Here is a 17,214-nt window from a genome sequence, read left to right on the forward strand (position 1 = left end):
GTGTACTGACTATTTAATGAGAAACTATTTGTTCTGTAAACCTTCATCTAAAGTACAATAAAAAATTTAAAAAGATAAAAAAGATATACAGAACTTAATTATATGTAGAAAAGGAAATGATAACTACTGTCTTTAAGAGACCCCACAAAACACACACATACAAATGTAGACACACACACAAACACGCAAACAATGCACATGCACACTGGTGAACAAGCCTACACATCATGTACGTACGCACTCATATACACTCAAAGGCACACATCTATCTGCACACACACTCACAGCATGTGTGGCATCTGTATGTAATCAGACACATGGACAATGCACACACATGAACACAGATGCACACACCCACATGTATGCACACTCACACACAAAGGCACACACACATATATATACATACATATGCATGAGCTGACACAAGGATACATACATGTATACACAAAACACAAGCTCTCACACACGTGAGCACAGACACACATGCACATCCACATCCACATGCACTCACAATGCACACAAGGAAACATATATAATTACACATATACCCATGAACATACAAGCATGTGCACAGCATGTGCACATACACATGTACAGACACACACACCCAGGCCCATGTGCACTCATATACACACAAAGGTACACATATGCATATACATACACTCATGCACACACAAACACACACACAAATGAACACATGCATACAAACATGCATATGATACACACACCAACATACAAGGAATAATAGAACACAATTTGAAATACTGTCTAATAAAATGGAAAGGAAAACGTAGATTTTTCTTGGACAGTAAAGTAAATCAAATATTTGAACACTGAGAAAACATCATTCACCTGAATTTTTATTATTACTAATAATTACAGTTATCTACTATGTTCCAGGCATGATATTGTTATGATCTCCATTTTGTAGATGAGTAAATTGCAGCAAAGAAGTGGTGACTAAGTTGTCCTAAGGGACACAGCTAGCAAATGGCAGAACCCAGGTCTTTCTGGCTCCATACTTAACAATCACCACTTCAGGCTTCCATCCTGAACCACCCAGGTAGCCAAGGAAACCAATGCTTTCTTTTCAGTCTGTTGATTGCAAAACTGTGCAAGTCTCTAATTCGTTTGGGTGCTGTGCCTCTGATTGTGCCACTACAGGACAGCCTGACAGCGCACACCACGCTTTTCAGCTAGCCAAAGCCTTGCTCTGCCTGCCGGGCCGGCAGACATTGGTGACAGAGTTTAGAATCAATGAATAACATCATGTACTGAGTTAGCTGAATGGAAATGAGTTCAAAGGAAATCACATGGAATTATTTGGTATATTGTTTTCAGAAACATGCCAACAAGCTTATTTTAAATATATTCCATCTGCTTCTTAAAAAATAAAAAGCAAGAGGACATAAGCTCTCCAGACTTATCCATGACAATTCATGTGTAAGAGAAATCTTTTAACAAAGTACACTTTGTTAAATTCTTCATCTTTAAACACACATCACACTACACACATATATACACACTACACAAAAATACATTACACACAAGCACACACAGTTCATATTTATATACACACACTCATTACATACACGCACAGACATACTATACATACATACATAGACATACTATACACATATGTAGACAGACACACACACATAGAAACACTACACATACATGCAAAGAAATAAATCATTTAGCTCAGTAAAGATCATGCCAAATTCCCATTTAATTTCTTAAAATCTACCTAATAGCAAACTTCACCCAGGAATAAAATGCAAAAGACTACTTCTATGTATCACTTCTATAAAATTGCTTAATGTGATATGTCTAGCGGGGAGAGGAAAGAGCTTAGTTTTTACTTGAATTTCATTTCACTCTCCTCAATATAAACACTCAAATTCCCAATGTGCTTATAAATGCTGGACAAAGAAAAAAAGAATCTCTAAATGTCTTACCTCTTGATATTTGTTTCAGGATTCACTTTAACAAGCCGTTCGAGGTCTTGTTTTCTTTAAATAAAGAAATTAGCTTTAATGCATGTCATTAAAATAAAACACTAATCAAGTGAACAATGAATGGAAAAATTAAGAAGTGGTAAATATACAAGTTTTCTAAATCAATGTAACTTTTTAAAACTCTAAATACAAATGGACATTTTTCTCTTAAATATTGAGCTGAAGACCATTTAAGGCTACTTGTTTGTTAACAAGCAACATACGATGTTCTGCTTTGTTCTCATATATAAGTATATGACACATGTTATTTAGTGAAATTAACTTTGCCCTCAGGTATGTCTTGTTAGAATACTTCAAATGAACAGCACTGAAGTAACGTAAGGTAGATAAAGTTCTCTACTGGATCCAGACAGAATATAAATTTCTATTCAACAAATCAGATGCTCTGTTTTTAAATAATAAGAATAATGCTTCCTTCACATAAACTCAACCATCCTCAACCACCTCCCAATCCTTTTAAAATATCTTTTGACTCAGAGTAGATTATGGGGAATTATAAAGGAAAAAACAAAATACCTTACGTGGTAGGGAAATCAATGTCTCACTTCTCAGGGGACACATGCCACCCCATTAAAATGCATTAAGCAATACCAAAAGGAGCATAGCCTGAACCTAAATGGGTCAGGAGTGGATGGCAGAAGTAGTATCCTGATTGAGTATTGCTGCCATGTCCACATAGCTCGGAATAGGAGAAAAAGTGATGGTACATCCTTACTCCCGGTACATGTTCCTGCCCAGCCCCTTCCCTGGGCTGCTCCCTGAGACCACTGTCCTTAGAGAAATTGATTTACAAGCATTAGCCAAGCCTCACTGATGGCTACCTTTGTCATTTTGGAGGTCCACTTTGGAAATTTTGTCAGGCCTGTACTTTTAAAATGTTGTCAAGACTGTGCTTTCTTTGGACACAAATTCAATTGAATAAGTCATCTCTAAAAAATAATTAAAGCTCAAAATCTAGGAGAAAAGGCAACTCACCATCAAACATTGGGGAAATTCTTAAAATAACTAGTTTTTTGGGGGACAAGAAAGGAAGGCCATTTGGTCCATATTTATTGTATAATCCCATGCTAGTAAAATATGATTATGAAGCTTAAAAGCCACATTATTTTATCTTCTGATTGATCATCACTTTCAGAAATCAGATTAAAAGATGCTAAGTCTCACAGTCTCTGGATGGTGCATACAGCTAGGCTGGTATCTGAAAGATTAGGGGTTCGAGTCCACCCAGAGGTGCCTTGGAGGAAAGGCCTGGTGATCTATCTTTAGAGGAATTGGTTTACAAGTTTTAGTCAAGCCTCACTCATGGCTACCTTTGTCATTTTGGAGGTTCACTTTGGAAATGCTGTCATGATTCTGACTTATGGCAACTCCAAGTGTGTCAGAGTAGTATTGTGCTCCATAGAGTTTTCAACGGCTTATTTTTCAGAAGAAGATTGCCAGAGCTTTCTTTTGAGGCACCTCTGGGTAGACTTGAACTGCCAACATTTTTCAGTTAACAGCCAAGTACATTAACTCTTTGTACCACTCAAGTACTCACCTATGAGAACAGCAATCATCATATTCCTTTTCCTAATATCTTTGATAAGCCCGAAGAATGTCCCAATCCATCTGTGACAGAGGGAAGCAAAGCACTCCCATTGCTAATGAAGTGTAAAAAACTAACCTGAACAAAAGCATCCATCAAGGTAGGAGCTTTACTTACCCCTTCTCATTTTTGTCATTTCTTTGATTAACTTTAGTAAGACTTCCAAAGCCTTGGTTTCTTTATACATTGAAAAGAGAGAGAGAGAGAGAAACTCAATAATATATTCAGAATTTCATATGACAATAGCAGATTTCAACAGTAGTAAATTGTTATCAGTACCTAAACGATCAGCAGTCTTTTCAAATATTTAATTCAAGTGATTGGACTTATCATGCGAAACAGGCAAGAGACACAGAACTATCTTGCTATCAAGGACCCAACACTACCCAGGAGTGATTGAATCAATTTAAAAGTAAAAGTTCCCATCAGGTCTCAGCTTTAGCTTTCTTTGTCCTTTGAGGCCGGATTGATGGGAGGCTGACATTATCTTCTTCAAGCACAAAAATCATTCACATGAGGGGTAGAAATTAGATCATCAACATTTTAAATCTATACACTTTGAAGATTTAAACAAAGTCATTTCTCAGAGACTGTTCAAGAGTTTATTTAGATGATTCAGAAATAACCTTGGAAACATAGAAAAATATTCTCTTGTAGCTTTAGTACTTTCACATCAGCTGAGCACACCCAATAAAACTTTCTCATGTCAATGGCTAAAAACTATTAGGTGATGTGAAAGATTAAAAAAAAAAAGGTGCCGTCAAGTCGATTCCGATTCAGCGATCCTGTAGGCCAGAGGAGAGCTGCCCCATGGGGTTTCCAAGGCTATAATCTTTAGTGAAGCAAACTGCCACATCTTTCTCCGAAGGAGTGGCTAATGGGTTCAAATCACCAACCTTACTGGTTAGTAGCCGAGTGCTTAATCACTGCTCCATGAGGGCTCCTTACATATGAAAGATAATCCCTCAAAATTTTATCAATTGACCAAGTATTATCATTTTTCCATTTTCATCTGTCCCTGATTTCACTGTGGTAAGATTATTGACATTATTGACATTTTAGGTTCTTTCAATATAAGAAGTTTATAAAAGGGAGGAAGGAAAACAGGAAAGAAAAGGACTCTTACATTATATTTTCTGTTAAAAGTCTTGACCTATCTGTTCATGTCACAGCCTTTTTTTCTAACCCTATGGACTCCTTCTCTACACAATGACAAGACCAGAGTCACTCCCATATCAAAACTCAGTACTATCCAGTGGCCTCAGATTATAAATCTCTTCTTTTTTCTCCTACTTCTAGCCTAAAAAATGATTTAATTATGATACTCATCCTACTTTTCCTATTTTCCACCACTTTTGTGGAACTTCCCAAACTCCACTTTTTAAATCTCTGAAATCCCATCTTGTCCTGTACAGCTCATATAACCACTTAAAGATAATTCACTGTTTTCCTCCTTTATCTGTTCCCCATTTGAAAAAAAAAAATCACTTGCAATAATATGTACATGTTTACATTAAAATAATATGTTGTTAATAAGCATCCAATATCTGTGTGACTGTTATTGCCAACACTTTACATCATATAGAATTTGTAAAGTATTCTAAATCAATGAGGTTTGAGAACACATCTGCCAAACTTGATTTGGAAAGCCATGATACCATTCTGTGTACCCACTGATTGGCATAGATAAATGATTTTTAAAAATAGCCATGACCGTAGAAATAATTATCATAGTAAGGAAGGCAAATTTAATGACTACCAAAATACAAGGTGAACAGTCAATCTGGGGGCAAACATTAGTACAGAAATCCTCTAAGTCTTTACCCATTGTCATTCTTGACTGTCCTGGGATTTTCTTTAATGAAACTGTCAATAGTTACATTTCTTTCAACATTAAAAATAAAATTAGTAACATAAGTCAATTTTCTAATTTATGAGCGTCAGTCTAGAACCGTCAGTTAATCTCTCAGATGCTATCAGTTCAGTTACTAATCATTAATTAATCAATTAACCCATTTTATGACATGAAATAAATAAAAGGATGGCTTTTGATCTTGAGATATTTAGAAATGTGTCTGAGACACACAATAAAATGACTCAAGCAAGGTTGCATCTGAAAAGTGCCTTAGAACAAGTCAAAGTCATCTGTGGGGAGGGGCTATGCTGCCAGCACCAAAATGTCTCATAGTAAATTGATTTAGTTCATAAAACTAGCCTATTGTCCATTACTTGAAATAGCTGGTTGCATTTCCTTCATTTTTAGATATAAGAGGAAAGTAGGAGATCATCTAAGTCATAGCCTTCATTTTATAAGATGAGGAAACTGGAGTCCCCAGAGGTTAAAAGACTAGCCTAGGGTTAAGTTAATTGCCATTAGTGGCAGAGCCAGCATCAGGACACCCACCCATCTCCTGACCCTGATCCAGGATCTGTTCCAGCAGCCTGGCTGACCCTTGCTCTGAGTAGCAGTTCTCACCCAGAAAGTGTTTTATAGTCTAGGGCTCAATCAAAGTTAGTCTGTGAGAGTTTCAATCAAATCTTACCCTTTGCCACCTTTATCCGTCTGGGGGTTCACATAGATGAGGTTTTCAAGGCTTCTGGCTCTTTAAACACAAAGAAATCCAAGTGAAAGACTGCATATTGAAATGAAATTGTGTGGTATCTTGAGAGTTCAGATACAATAAACATTCTTCATGAATTGCTCATTTACTCTGATTGAATGGAAGAGAGAAGTCCTTCTGGGCAATTCTGTCTGAACTAAATGTACTCTACTGAGAGTGCTATCCCATCTGCCAGTACATTTCCATGCCAGAGGCTATAACTCCCTTACAGCTAATGTCGAAAAGAATAAGACAAGCAATCTGGGAGATAATGTTTTCAGATTAAAGACAGATGCATTTACCTCTTCTCTGGTTGCTTTGCCTTAGGATTTGCTCTGAAGAGGCCATCGAAACCTTGATTTCTTTAAATGGGTTGAATTAAAAAAAAAAAAAACTCATCATTTGTAATAACGGATACTGAAATCTATAAAAACATAGACCAATTTATATCTAAGACAAGAAATAAATTGTTTGGGAAAGGTGAGTCACAGTTCCTGAAATGGCTTCAACTCAAACAGGTCTTTTCATAGACTCTAAATTTCAATTGCTGTAGGCACACTGTAAAGAGCGCAAACTGGTGAACAGCAAGCTCTTATTGGTCTACAGACAGGTTGCTTGAGTTCATGGAGTGTTCTTATTTTTCATGTGAGCCAGTTATTATAAAGATGGCCACTACACATAGAAACTTGGATTTTCAGGGCCTCCTGAAAATTGTAATGCCCTGTTACACTGGTTCACACTGCCATGTGGCAACTGTCAGCTGGAGGAAGAAGCAGGTGGGCAACTTAGACAAGCATTTGTTCCTCTTTTTGACTCAGTTTCCCAATCCTTTATGCTTCAGCCATTGACATCTGCCTGGTCTTCACAGGTCCTGGTGTCTATGAGTCCTGATCTGAGACCACCTCTCCTTACAAATGAGGAAACTTAGAACCAGGAAATTTAAGTGACTTATTGATAGTCAATCATTCATCCCATTATTGTCAAAGGAGGGTATGCAAACCACATCTTCTGATCCTCAGATCTATGAATTCATTGGAGACTTGCTTTATTTTCTCTTTTTCTTTGATACCTGCCCGTTTAGTATGCTAGCATGCAAAGTAACAAAGAGATAATCAAAACTATATATCCCTCTAATATAAACTTCAATTACTCATTTTTCTCTCTTAGCGTATTTTAAATTGTGCAATTGTAAGTAATTAAAAATAAGGAGATAATGTTAACTAAGAAAGTACATCGTATTTGTGATGGTCTAAGTTAAAAGTATTCAGTGCCTAAACCAAACTGTTTACATACTATTGTTGTTGTTGTTGGGTGCTCTCGAGAGTTGATTTTTGACTCATAGCAACCCCATGTGACAGAGTAGAGTTGCCCCATACAGTTTTCTAGGCAGTAATTTTTACGGGAGCAGATTGCCAGGTATATTCCTATTTTTGTTTATGTAACTACCTTAATAAAAAAGGGAGTGAGAAAATAGAAGACACTTTTATATACTTTAGACTTTAATAACCATTCATAATAACAATGAGCTATTTCTTATTTCCATAGGTTTTTTTTAGTCAAAATTTGTAGAATACTTTTGACTAGGCCAGTGTGTGGGTCGTGATGCTCACATACAGAGAAGACGTAAGAAGTCATGGTGTGAAATTCGGTAATAAAGTAAGACAGATGCTTTGAAATCTTACCTATTCAAGCTTTTGTTCATTTTGATGAGATTATCCAATTCTTCACTTTTGGAAGGAAGAAAAGAAAAATCTCACATCAGCAAAAGCCTAACCATAGTCATAGGGCAGATTCACCTTAGAACAACTATTTCTGAGTTCTCTGAAATACAACACACATCCCACCTGTATTGTCTGAAAAATCCTTCATAGGTTCCTCAAGGATCCTTCAAGTCTCATCTCAAACTCTACTTCCTTCAAGAAGCCTTTCACAGTCCTCCAACTAAAGAGAGCCCTTAAGTATTTGGAAACCTCAGGTAGTTTTTTGTTTGTTTGTTTTTGTATTCCCTTTATGGTGCGCTTACCTTACTATACTTTGTAATACAGCAATTGCACATCTGCCTCATGTTAACGACCCTACCCCTATACACACACACACACACACACACACACACACACACTTAACATTTAGAATATTTTACACTGTACCCTCTGCACTCTTTAGCACAGTATTTTTCATACAGTAAATGCTTAATACAGTTTTTTTAATTGAACCCTCAAATACAGGTACATTGAGTAATTATAAATTCTAGCTTTGAACAATGTACTTGCACAAAGTAGATACTGGAAAATACTTGTGCATCAGTAAACCTGGTTTCTTTCTTGAATTCCATCCCCACCTCACTCCAGGTAAGCTAAACTTGCTCTTCTATTTTCAGGTTTGAGAACTGCAATGCCCTTTCTGGGTGCTTCTTCAGGAGCAATCTGTTTAAGCCAAACCCCTGGCTTCCAAAGTATCTCTCAGAATCAGACAGACTCAGCTCTCTCCTCAAGACACACAGCCGAGGTGGGTTCTCCCGGAACACCCTTTAGTTCTTATTTGCTCCTCACAGTAAGTCCTCTTTCCCTCTTTCTTTTCAGTCCTCTCCCCAATCCCCGTTACTCTTCCCTTTCTCATTCAGTTTTTCAGTTCACAAATCTTTGTTCCTTCTTCTTTCTGCTCTAGAATCACATGTTTTCCAACCTTTCTCAACAATTCAGTTTCTTCCTAAGTCATCCCTGATGTTGATCAGAAGCCTCTGAGGCCCAGTCACTCAGTAGTTGTGCATTTAGGCTCTAAAATCAGGGGACCTGGGCTCCCATCTGGATTTACCACTTATTAGCTGGTGGCCCTGGGTAAGTTACCTAACCTCTTGTTACCTCAATATTCCTATCAGTGCTGTTGTGGTTGTGTGCCGTCAGGTTGATTCCAACTGATAGCAACCCCATATGATAGAGTAGAACTGCCCCATGAGGTTTTCTTGGCTGTAATCTTTATGGGAGCAGATCACCAGGTCAACCAAACCACATACATTGCCGTCAAGTCAATTCCGACCCATAGTAACCTGTAGGACTGAGTAGACCTGCTCCACAATGTTTCCAAGGAGCACCTGGTGGATTCGAATTGCTGACCTTTTGGTTAGCAGCTGTAGCTCATAACCACTATGACACCAGGGTTTTCAAATCTCCAGCCTTTTGGTTATCAGCCAAGCACTTAACCATTTCACCACCAGGGCTCCAAGTGTAAAACCAGAATAATAATTGTCTCCACCTCAGAAAAGAATCAATGAGCTGATGAATATAAAGTGATTAGCAAATCATAAATTCTCAACTAATTTTGGCCATTATAATAAATAATGCCCAGACAATACTAAATGTTTTAATTTAGTAAGTGCTTGCTATATTTAGTTATTTAGAGAAACCAAGACTTTGGTACAGCCTTAGAGAGCTATAGTTACTGAGTGACTTATGTTTTGAAGATGTCTGGAACAACAAAAACCAGAATATTTGCCAGAAAAGTAGTTGGAGGCAGTGCTTTAGAGGCTATGACAATACATTAAATTAAAAGCCATCACAGAGATGGATACTTAAAAGTAATATTATATATTCAAAGGTGGAATTGAAGGCTAAAAATAAGCCAGAAATGCAAAAGTAGCTGTCCCTGACAAAATTGATTAACATGCTATCTGTTTGGGACAACTGCCATGAAGTCCCCTGACACAGGGCCCCATCATTGTTACTTTGCTTGAAACTCTACCTGCCAACTCTTAGACTGAGAAGCTATCTATGTCTCCGAGGGAACCAGCAGACCTAAGAATCCTATAAATTTTAGCCCCAGCCTTTTCTAACTGGTGTGAGTCACAATGATGAGATTATTAGGATTTCAGGTTGCTCCTGTTTACCGCAACAAAATTAGCATAAATCATGAGAAGACATTCTGTGGTGAATTAAATAAAATGGAGAGTGCATTAGAAGCTGAGCTTTTAAAATGACTTTAAATTGATGAAAGATTTGGGTATTAAGTTTCACCACTGCATTTGCAACAAATTAAATGCCTTCATCAGATTGCAGTACCACTCTATTTCACAAAGGAGCATCACAAGGAGCAGCTTGGGTAAATAAAGCTATTTCAAGTCCCTATGGACAACCCACAATCACAATACTCTGTAATGAATACGGCTATGCCAGATATTCTCCCTGGTCCCCTGTCTAAGCAACCACTTTCCCTGTGATAAATGATTGCGGCCGTGGGAGGTGTGCATTGTGGCTGGGGAGAGAGAAAAGTTAAACGAACTGCAGCTCTCATTGTTCCTGTCTGGTTTATGTCAAACCATCATTTTCTTCCCGCATTCCTCATCCGCTTACCCTCAAACAACCCAATCGCCCACCAAAAGAACTGTACAATCACTATTAAAAGCAAGATGATACTATGGGCAAAAATAAATAAATACAATTAAAGATCTAGGCACTTGGACCAGAGAAGATATGAAAAGAAACACATAGAAATGAGGTAATTCAGGATACTTTCTATAGCCTTCTTCTGGATTCAGAGTTCCTGCTTTTCTTTTTCGTTTTTTCAGCTTCTTTGACACTGCCATTCCTAGTAATATTCTCAGCATTACTAAATTCCATTAAGCAAGGTTTTTTTTTTTTGTAATTTTGGGATTTAAACTGTGGAACGTTTATACTCAAAACTTTCTCACTAACTATTCATTTTATCATAATCTATTATATAAGCATCTACTTCGTATAAAGCATTGTGTCAGACTGGAAAGGCTATATAATGAATAAGACATAATCGCTGCCCTCAGATAATAGAGATGATAGAGAGCGTGAACAATTACCACAAATAACATGAAACAAAACCAAATAGGATTAAGTGCTATGAATCTGAATGCCTGTTGCCATCAAGTCAATTCCAACTCATAGCGACCCTACAGGCAGGGTAGAACTGCCCCATAGGGTTTCCAGGGTGTGGCTGGTGGATTCAAACTGCTGACCTTTTGGTTAGCAGCCAAGCTCTTAACTTCTGCGCCACCGGAGCTCCTATAAATAAGTATGAATAGTGGGGCTCTAACTGATAGATTTCTCTCCTTCTGTGTGGGAGACCTAGGTTTGATTCCCAGCCAATGTACCTCATGCACAGTCACCATTCACCTATCAATGAGGCTTGCTTGTTGCTAGGATGTTGAACAGGTTTCTTAGGAGCTTCCAGACTAAGATAGACTAGGAAAAACGGCCTGGTGATCTATTTCTGAAAATCAGCCAATGCAAACCCTATGGATCACAGTGGTTCTATCTACACCTCCTCATGGGGATGGCACAGGACTGGGCAGCGTTTTGTTCTGTTGTGCATAAGATCACCATGAGTTGTGGGCCAACTTGATGGCAGCTAACAACACTGATGACAATAGCTTAGAGAGGCAGAAGTCACATCTCACTGGGTCATTCAGGGAAGACTACACAGAGATGGTGCTATTTGAGCTGGACAGACAGAGATAGTAGCCGTGCAGCTGGAGAAGGCCTCCAAATAGATGTATGGCCTAAACAAAGGCAGGACGTTAAAAACTATAACAAAAGAAGTGGCTTAGTTTGGTTCAAATATAGCATTAAGGTAAGGGTGAAGTCAGAAATAACTTTGGAATGTTAGGTGGGAGACAGATTAGCAAGGACCTTGAATGAGGTTATATGTAATTGAATGGGCACTGGGGAGGCAGTGGCGTGCTGTGGTTTGAGAAGAATCTTAGAAAGAAAACTCTGGCACTGACGTGTAGAAATAGTTTAGTTGGAGGAGAGACTGGAGGAGTGTAAGTAAATCTAACACTGTAAGCAACCTATACTGCAAATAAGCAGGTTTTAAACCAGGGTGAGGCCTTGTGGGTATGAGGGACATTTTAGACACTTCATCCACTGGTGCCTGATCCTACATAGAGGGGAAAAGAGATGAAGGAACAAAGAATGATTTCAGAAAGTTGAGACTTCAAGAATGGAAGAATAGAGAAGTCAAGAGAAATAGCACATTTGGGAAGAAAGTTGAATATGGCCTTAAAAAAAAAAATTGCTGTGGAGTCGGCTTCAATCTATGATGACCTCATGTGTGTCAGAGCAGAACCATGCTCAACTGAGTTTTCAATGGCTGATTTTTTTGGAAGTAGATATGGCCTAGGACATCCTAAATGGAGGGTCCTGGAAAAACGCAAGCTGAGATCTGGGCCAGCGATGTAAATACAGGACTGGAGATTCAGAACAAGGTCAGAACCGGGGACAGTTGAGGTCACTGGGATGAGTAAACTCACCACAGGAGGAAGCATAGCGAAAAGAGCTTATTTAGACCCACTGATTCTATTTTCCTTTAAATCATATATAATAAACAGCATTGGGATTTTGTTCATATCTGAAACTTTTAAAGGTACTGGTTAAACACTTTTGAAGCATAAAGAGAAGAAAGAAAAAAAAAACAAGCTCAAAAGCTCTGAGGTCTCACCCCTTGTCAGTTTTCTGAGATGAAGTGGTCACTTTGACGATGTTATCGAGATCCTGACTCCTTCAAACAATGAAAAATAAATACAAGTCAATGGCATAGAGCTATGTCTGAAGTAGTCAAAACTTTTCATTTGTTTTCAATGAGAAAAGCATTGTTCAAGAATTACTTAAACAAAATAACAAAATGGTTCTATCATATCAGCTGACGGCACACACAGCCAGACATGCCCACTCCCTGCTGACCCCACCACATCCATCCCTCTGCCATTCCACCTGGGTGTTTGTTCTGCCATCTACTGCTCACTGAAATAATTACAGTTTCTCCTAAGAACTTGGTAGTTCCCAAGTTCTACACTTAAGAAAGGATATGAAAAAGAAAATAACCGTGCAAGTAAATACAGATGTGTATTCTAGTTTGTAAACTAGAGCCAAGGAGCATTAAGCACCTCTTCAGACAAGTAATTAGCCCATCACGTGGGATGAAATGTGTGTCTTCTTAGGCTTCCAAAGGGAAAGAAAGTGAATTTTGACGCTCCAGGATTGTGAAAGCACCTGACATATAGTGGGCATGATCCATACTGGTCTCTCTAGACAATGAAAAGGAATAATTAGGAACATCCTTACAGATTTTCCTGGAATCAAGACATGTGTTTCACAAGGTCTTATAGAAGGTTAATAGGATTCCAAGTAGACACATAAGTTTGGGAAATGTAACATACTTGTAAAGATTCAGAATACACATAAACATGCTGAAGGTTCTGAGAAGTCCTGTGGCAGAGAATTCTATTTAATTGTGTTTCCTAAATGTTGTTATTGTTCTGTGCTGCCAAGCTGATTCAAACTCATAGTGACCTTATAAGAAATTAGAACTGCCCCATAGGGTTTCCTAGGCTGTAATCTTTAAGGAGGAAACCCTGGTGGCAAAGTGGTTAACAGTTTGGCTGCTAACAAAAAGGTCGGCGGTTTGAATCCACCAGGTGCTCCTTGGAAACCCTGTGGGGCAGTTCTGCTCTGTCCTATAGGGTCACTATGAGTTGGAATCAGCTCGACTGCAAAATGTTTGGATTTTTTGTTTTTAATCTTTAAGAAAGCAGATCGCCAGGTCTTTTCACCTGAGGGGCTGCTGGTGGGTTTGAATCACCAATCTTTTGGTTAGCAGCAGATCACTTAAGCCATTGCACCACCAGGTCTCCTAAATGAACTGGACCATTAAACACTTTGTTCACATACACCATGCATTGACATCTATGTCACATGGAACACAGTCTGGGAAATGCTGAATTAAAGTTGTATTTAAATCACTTGGTACAAGGCAGACATGATTCTCCCCAACCATGTAATTTATGTTTCAAACTAGGACTCTTCTGAGAGCAAAGGGGATGATTAAAAAAAAAGAAAACTATATAAGTTTTTAACTATTTATTTGACTGACAAATTAGTTGATCATATTGGTAGACATAAAATAGCATTGTTGAAAAACTATTTTCAAAAATAGTATTTTCTCTAAAAAAATAGAACCAAGCTATGTCCAGAACAAATGTTAAACCAGACAGGATGTGCAGGACAACAGGCATAAACCAGGACTGTCCTGAGGAAACCAGGACATAATGCTACCCTACCCAAAGACATCAACTCAGTTTGTGATCCTCTTTCTCATGACATAGGAGGAGGTGGACAGGGCTCTATACAGCCAACTCTAGACAAAGCTTTTGTAAAACAAGTCCAATTAAAGGTCTGTATTTCCACCCACTCACTCTGTTTATGCCTTGGGGCAAGGGCTGGGATTAAAGAGGTAAGCAAGCCTTCCTGCCTTCAAAGGGTTTGATCTTATTCTGTTTTCATGTTAGAACATTTTCGGTTGTTTTCTTAATGTAAAGCTTAGAATAAAAATAAAAGGAATAAAATTATATAGATACATATATGTATATATATAAAATTTTCCACTATATTGAAGGAACCAAAAAGCTGGTTTTATCTATTTTATTATGACTTGTTTTGTATTTTAAGGTGTTCAAATAAAGCATACTGTAACATTTCTGCAGTTATGTAGAGATAGATCATCATACCTTGTATTTCTTGCAGCAGATCTGTTGGTTTCGGTGCATACACCTGGTTTAGGTGGACATATTTGCCTATATTTTTAAAGTTAAAAGATAATACCTGTTAGACAAGAAAAGTACTTCTCTGGTAAATTTATAAGAAATAAGAAAAACTTATGCTCAAAAAGATTAAATTGTGTTGGAATCAAAGCACTGCTTGAGATTACAAACTGTACTTTTGCTCTTTTGTTTGGCTAGAACTCAATCATCTGTGTGTGAAATTCCAAAGAGTTCAAAATACCATTGTGCAATTCAGCCTATCACTCTTAATGTGTATTTAAAACCACTGGTTAAACCTAGAAACATCTGTTCTAAATATGTTCCAGCCATCAAGAAAGCATTTTCATACTTACCCTTTTAGATAATCACGTAATATTTTAAAATATTGAGAATCCGTTTTTTGTTATTAAGCACCAAAGGGTTGGTTTTCTTCTATTCCATTTGAATACTTCAAGAAATATATTTGGTTAGATAAAATGGGAAATACATCTATGTTTCAGGTACACCACTGAGAATAAACTGGTAGCTGGCAGGATTAAATTTTATGATGTTAGGTTCTGTTCCAATTTACGATAGAAGGCTTTTCTCTGTTCTTTTTCTAAGTATCTGAGTGACCTACTTATACATTCCTGCATATTCTCAAAAAACTACATTCAACTATTTTGTACTCCTGAGGACATGTGTTAATTACAAAGGAAACACTCCCCTTTCATATTCTTTCATTAAAATCACCTAGCTGTGATTAAAATAATCAGAGTTGAAAACATGCAAGTCACCCTAATTTTATTTTTAAGATCACTGTGGAAGAAAGAAATTAGAGTACTAAAAGTGGGTTAGACCAATTCCCCTGAAATTTAGCTTCTTTTGAATCTAAACAAGTTCACTTCTCTAGAGTCGCTGATTTTAGATTAAAGTTTAGGTGGTATCGAAGTCACTTTTAGTTCCTTTAAAAAATTTCTATTCAAAATTAAGATTTTTATTGCTCAATACTGTAAAAGTAAAAGGAAAAAGAACATAAGATAAAAAGCTTGAGAAGTTGTTTTTAAGAATAGTATTATAATCATTTTATAAATAAAATTTTATGAATCTGATCTATATTTTGAATTAATTCAGTGAGGAAGTATTCTCTTGACTCATTAAAAAATAATTTATCCTCTCATCCTAAGTACAAAATTTCAAAGCTCTTATGAAGTTTCACCATACAGAAGTTCCAGTCTGGGTTTTTTAACCCAATAGGATGAACACCTAATGCTACATATTTCTGCTGCCCAGTCAGCACTTTCTAGCTTAAGTTGCCCTCTTGCTGAAGAATAATAGTTCTATAATTGGGTTCTACATGGTGTCAAAAAAAATCACCATCAAGAAGCAAAAATACAAAAGAATCAAAGGCAGGCAATCAAGCAGATCTAATGTATTCAGTCCCATTGAGATAGCATTTTTTTAAAAGATCGCACAATAATAATGGAAATGTACAGTGTACATCTTGAAAAATGCTTTGAAATTATTAAACAGTTTAACAGAAACACATGGGAAGATTTTCAGCTCTCTGAATTTGTTTCTAAGTACTAATTATGGAGTGATGGAGAATCAACGCTGAAAAGCAAGCCTGTATTTTTTTTCTGATTCTGAGACAAGTTAATTAGAACATTTTTTCAAAACTTGTGATACTTTTAAAATAAATTACAAATGTCTTAGCTAAAACAAGACTAAAAATCTACCCAGGTTTATTTCTGACATGAGTGGGGTACAATCAGAAGATGTAGCTATTAATGGGAAACTTAACTAGGATTAAATATAAACCAAATAGATAGATGATAGATAGACAGATAGATGATAGATAGGTGGGTAGGGGGGTAGGTGGGTGGTGACTGGGTGGGTGGGTGGACGGGTAGACGGATGGACAGATGGACAGATAGATATGCTTGCGTATAAACACTTCCTGAACAAGAATATTGTTCCATTTCATGCTTAAAGCTGTGTTTCCATAAGACAAGTAATAGCTATCAGCATTCAAAGGCAAGCATAAATACACCTAAGTGTTGATAAACAAAATTAGAAAAAGCTTTACAAGTGTGTCTTTAGAGAATGCACACATAAAACATACCTATGCTTTGCACAAATCAGATTTAACAGTTCATTTGCTTTCATTTCCCTTGAACTTTCTCATTTTGACAAGAAATTCTGGAGTGCTAGGTCTTACCTATTATCCTGTCTCAGCAGGTTAGGAGTAGAAACTGGAGAACTGGGCTTTGGAGGGATTGGAGGGTGAACACCTGGTTTCCTTTAAAACAGAACACAGCAGTTCATTTCACCATGGAAACATGGTAAATGTTAGCATTTATTAACCAAGTGCCTTTACTGCCTACATGAAAGTAGCCAGTGCATTTCACAACCCCCAAGCATCAGTTACCTGAAAGGTCAGATCCGTGAAGTATTAAACTTAAAAGAAGT

At 37.3% G+C, this 17,214-nt stretch overlaps 1 protein-coding gene across 1 annotated transcript in view; it reads right to left on the bottom strand.

Moving 5' to 3' along the window:
- SCEL (sciellin) overlaps positions 1-17,214 on the bottom strand; it is a 148,446-nt gene that overhangs the window by 95,706 nt on the left and 35,526 nt on the right. Inside the window, exons 8-11 of the mRNA XM_012554145.1 lie at positions 16,964-17,044; positions 14,731-14,796; positions 7,886-7,930; positions 6,147-6,206 (exon numbers count right to left, since the gene is read on the bottom strand). Coding sequence (XP_012409599.1) covers positions 6,147-6,206; positions 7,886-7,930; positions 14,731-14,796; positions 16,964-17,044 — 252 coding nt within the window. The remainder of the gene's footprint in view (positions 1-6,146; positions 6,207-7,885; positions 7,931-14,730; positions 14,797-16,963; positions 17,045-17,214) is intronic.

Source organism: Trichechus manatus, unplaced genomic scaffold (genome assembly GCF_000243295.1).
Source record: "Trichechus manatus latirostris isolate Lorelei unplaced genomic scaffold, TriManLat1.0 scaffold00013, whole genome shotgun sequence".
NCBI classification, from domain to species: domain Eukaryota; kingdom Metazoa; phylum Chordata; class Mammalia; order Sirenia; family Trichechidae; genus Trichechus; species Trichechus manatus.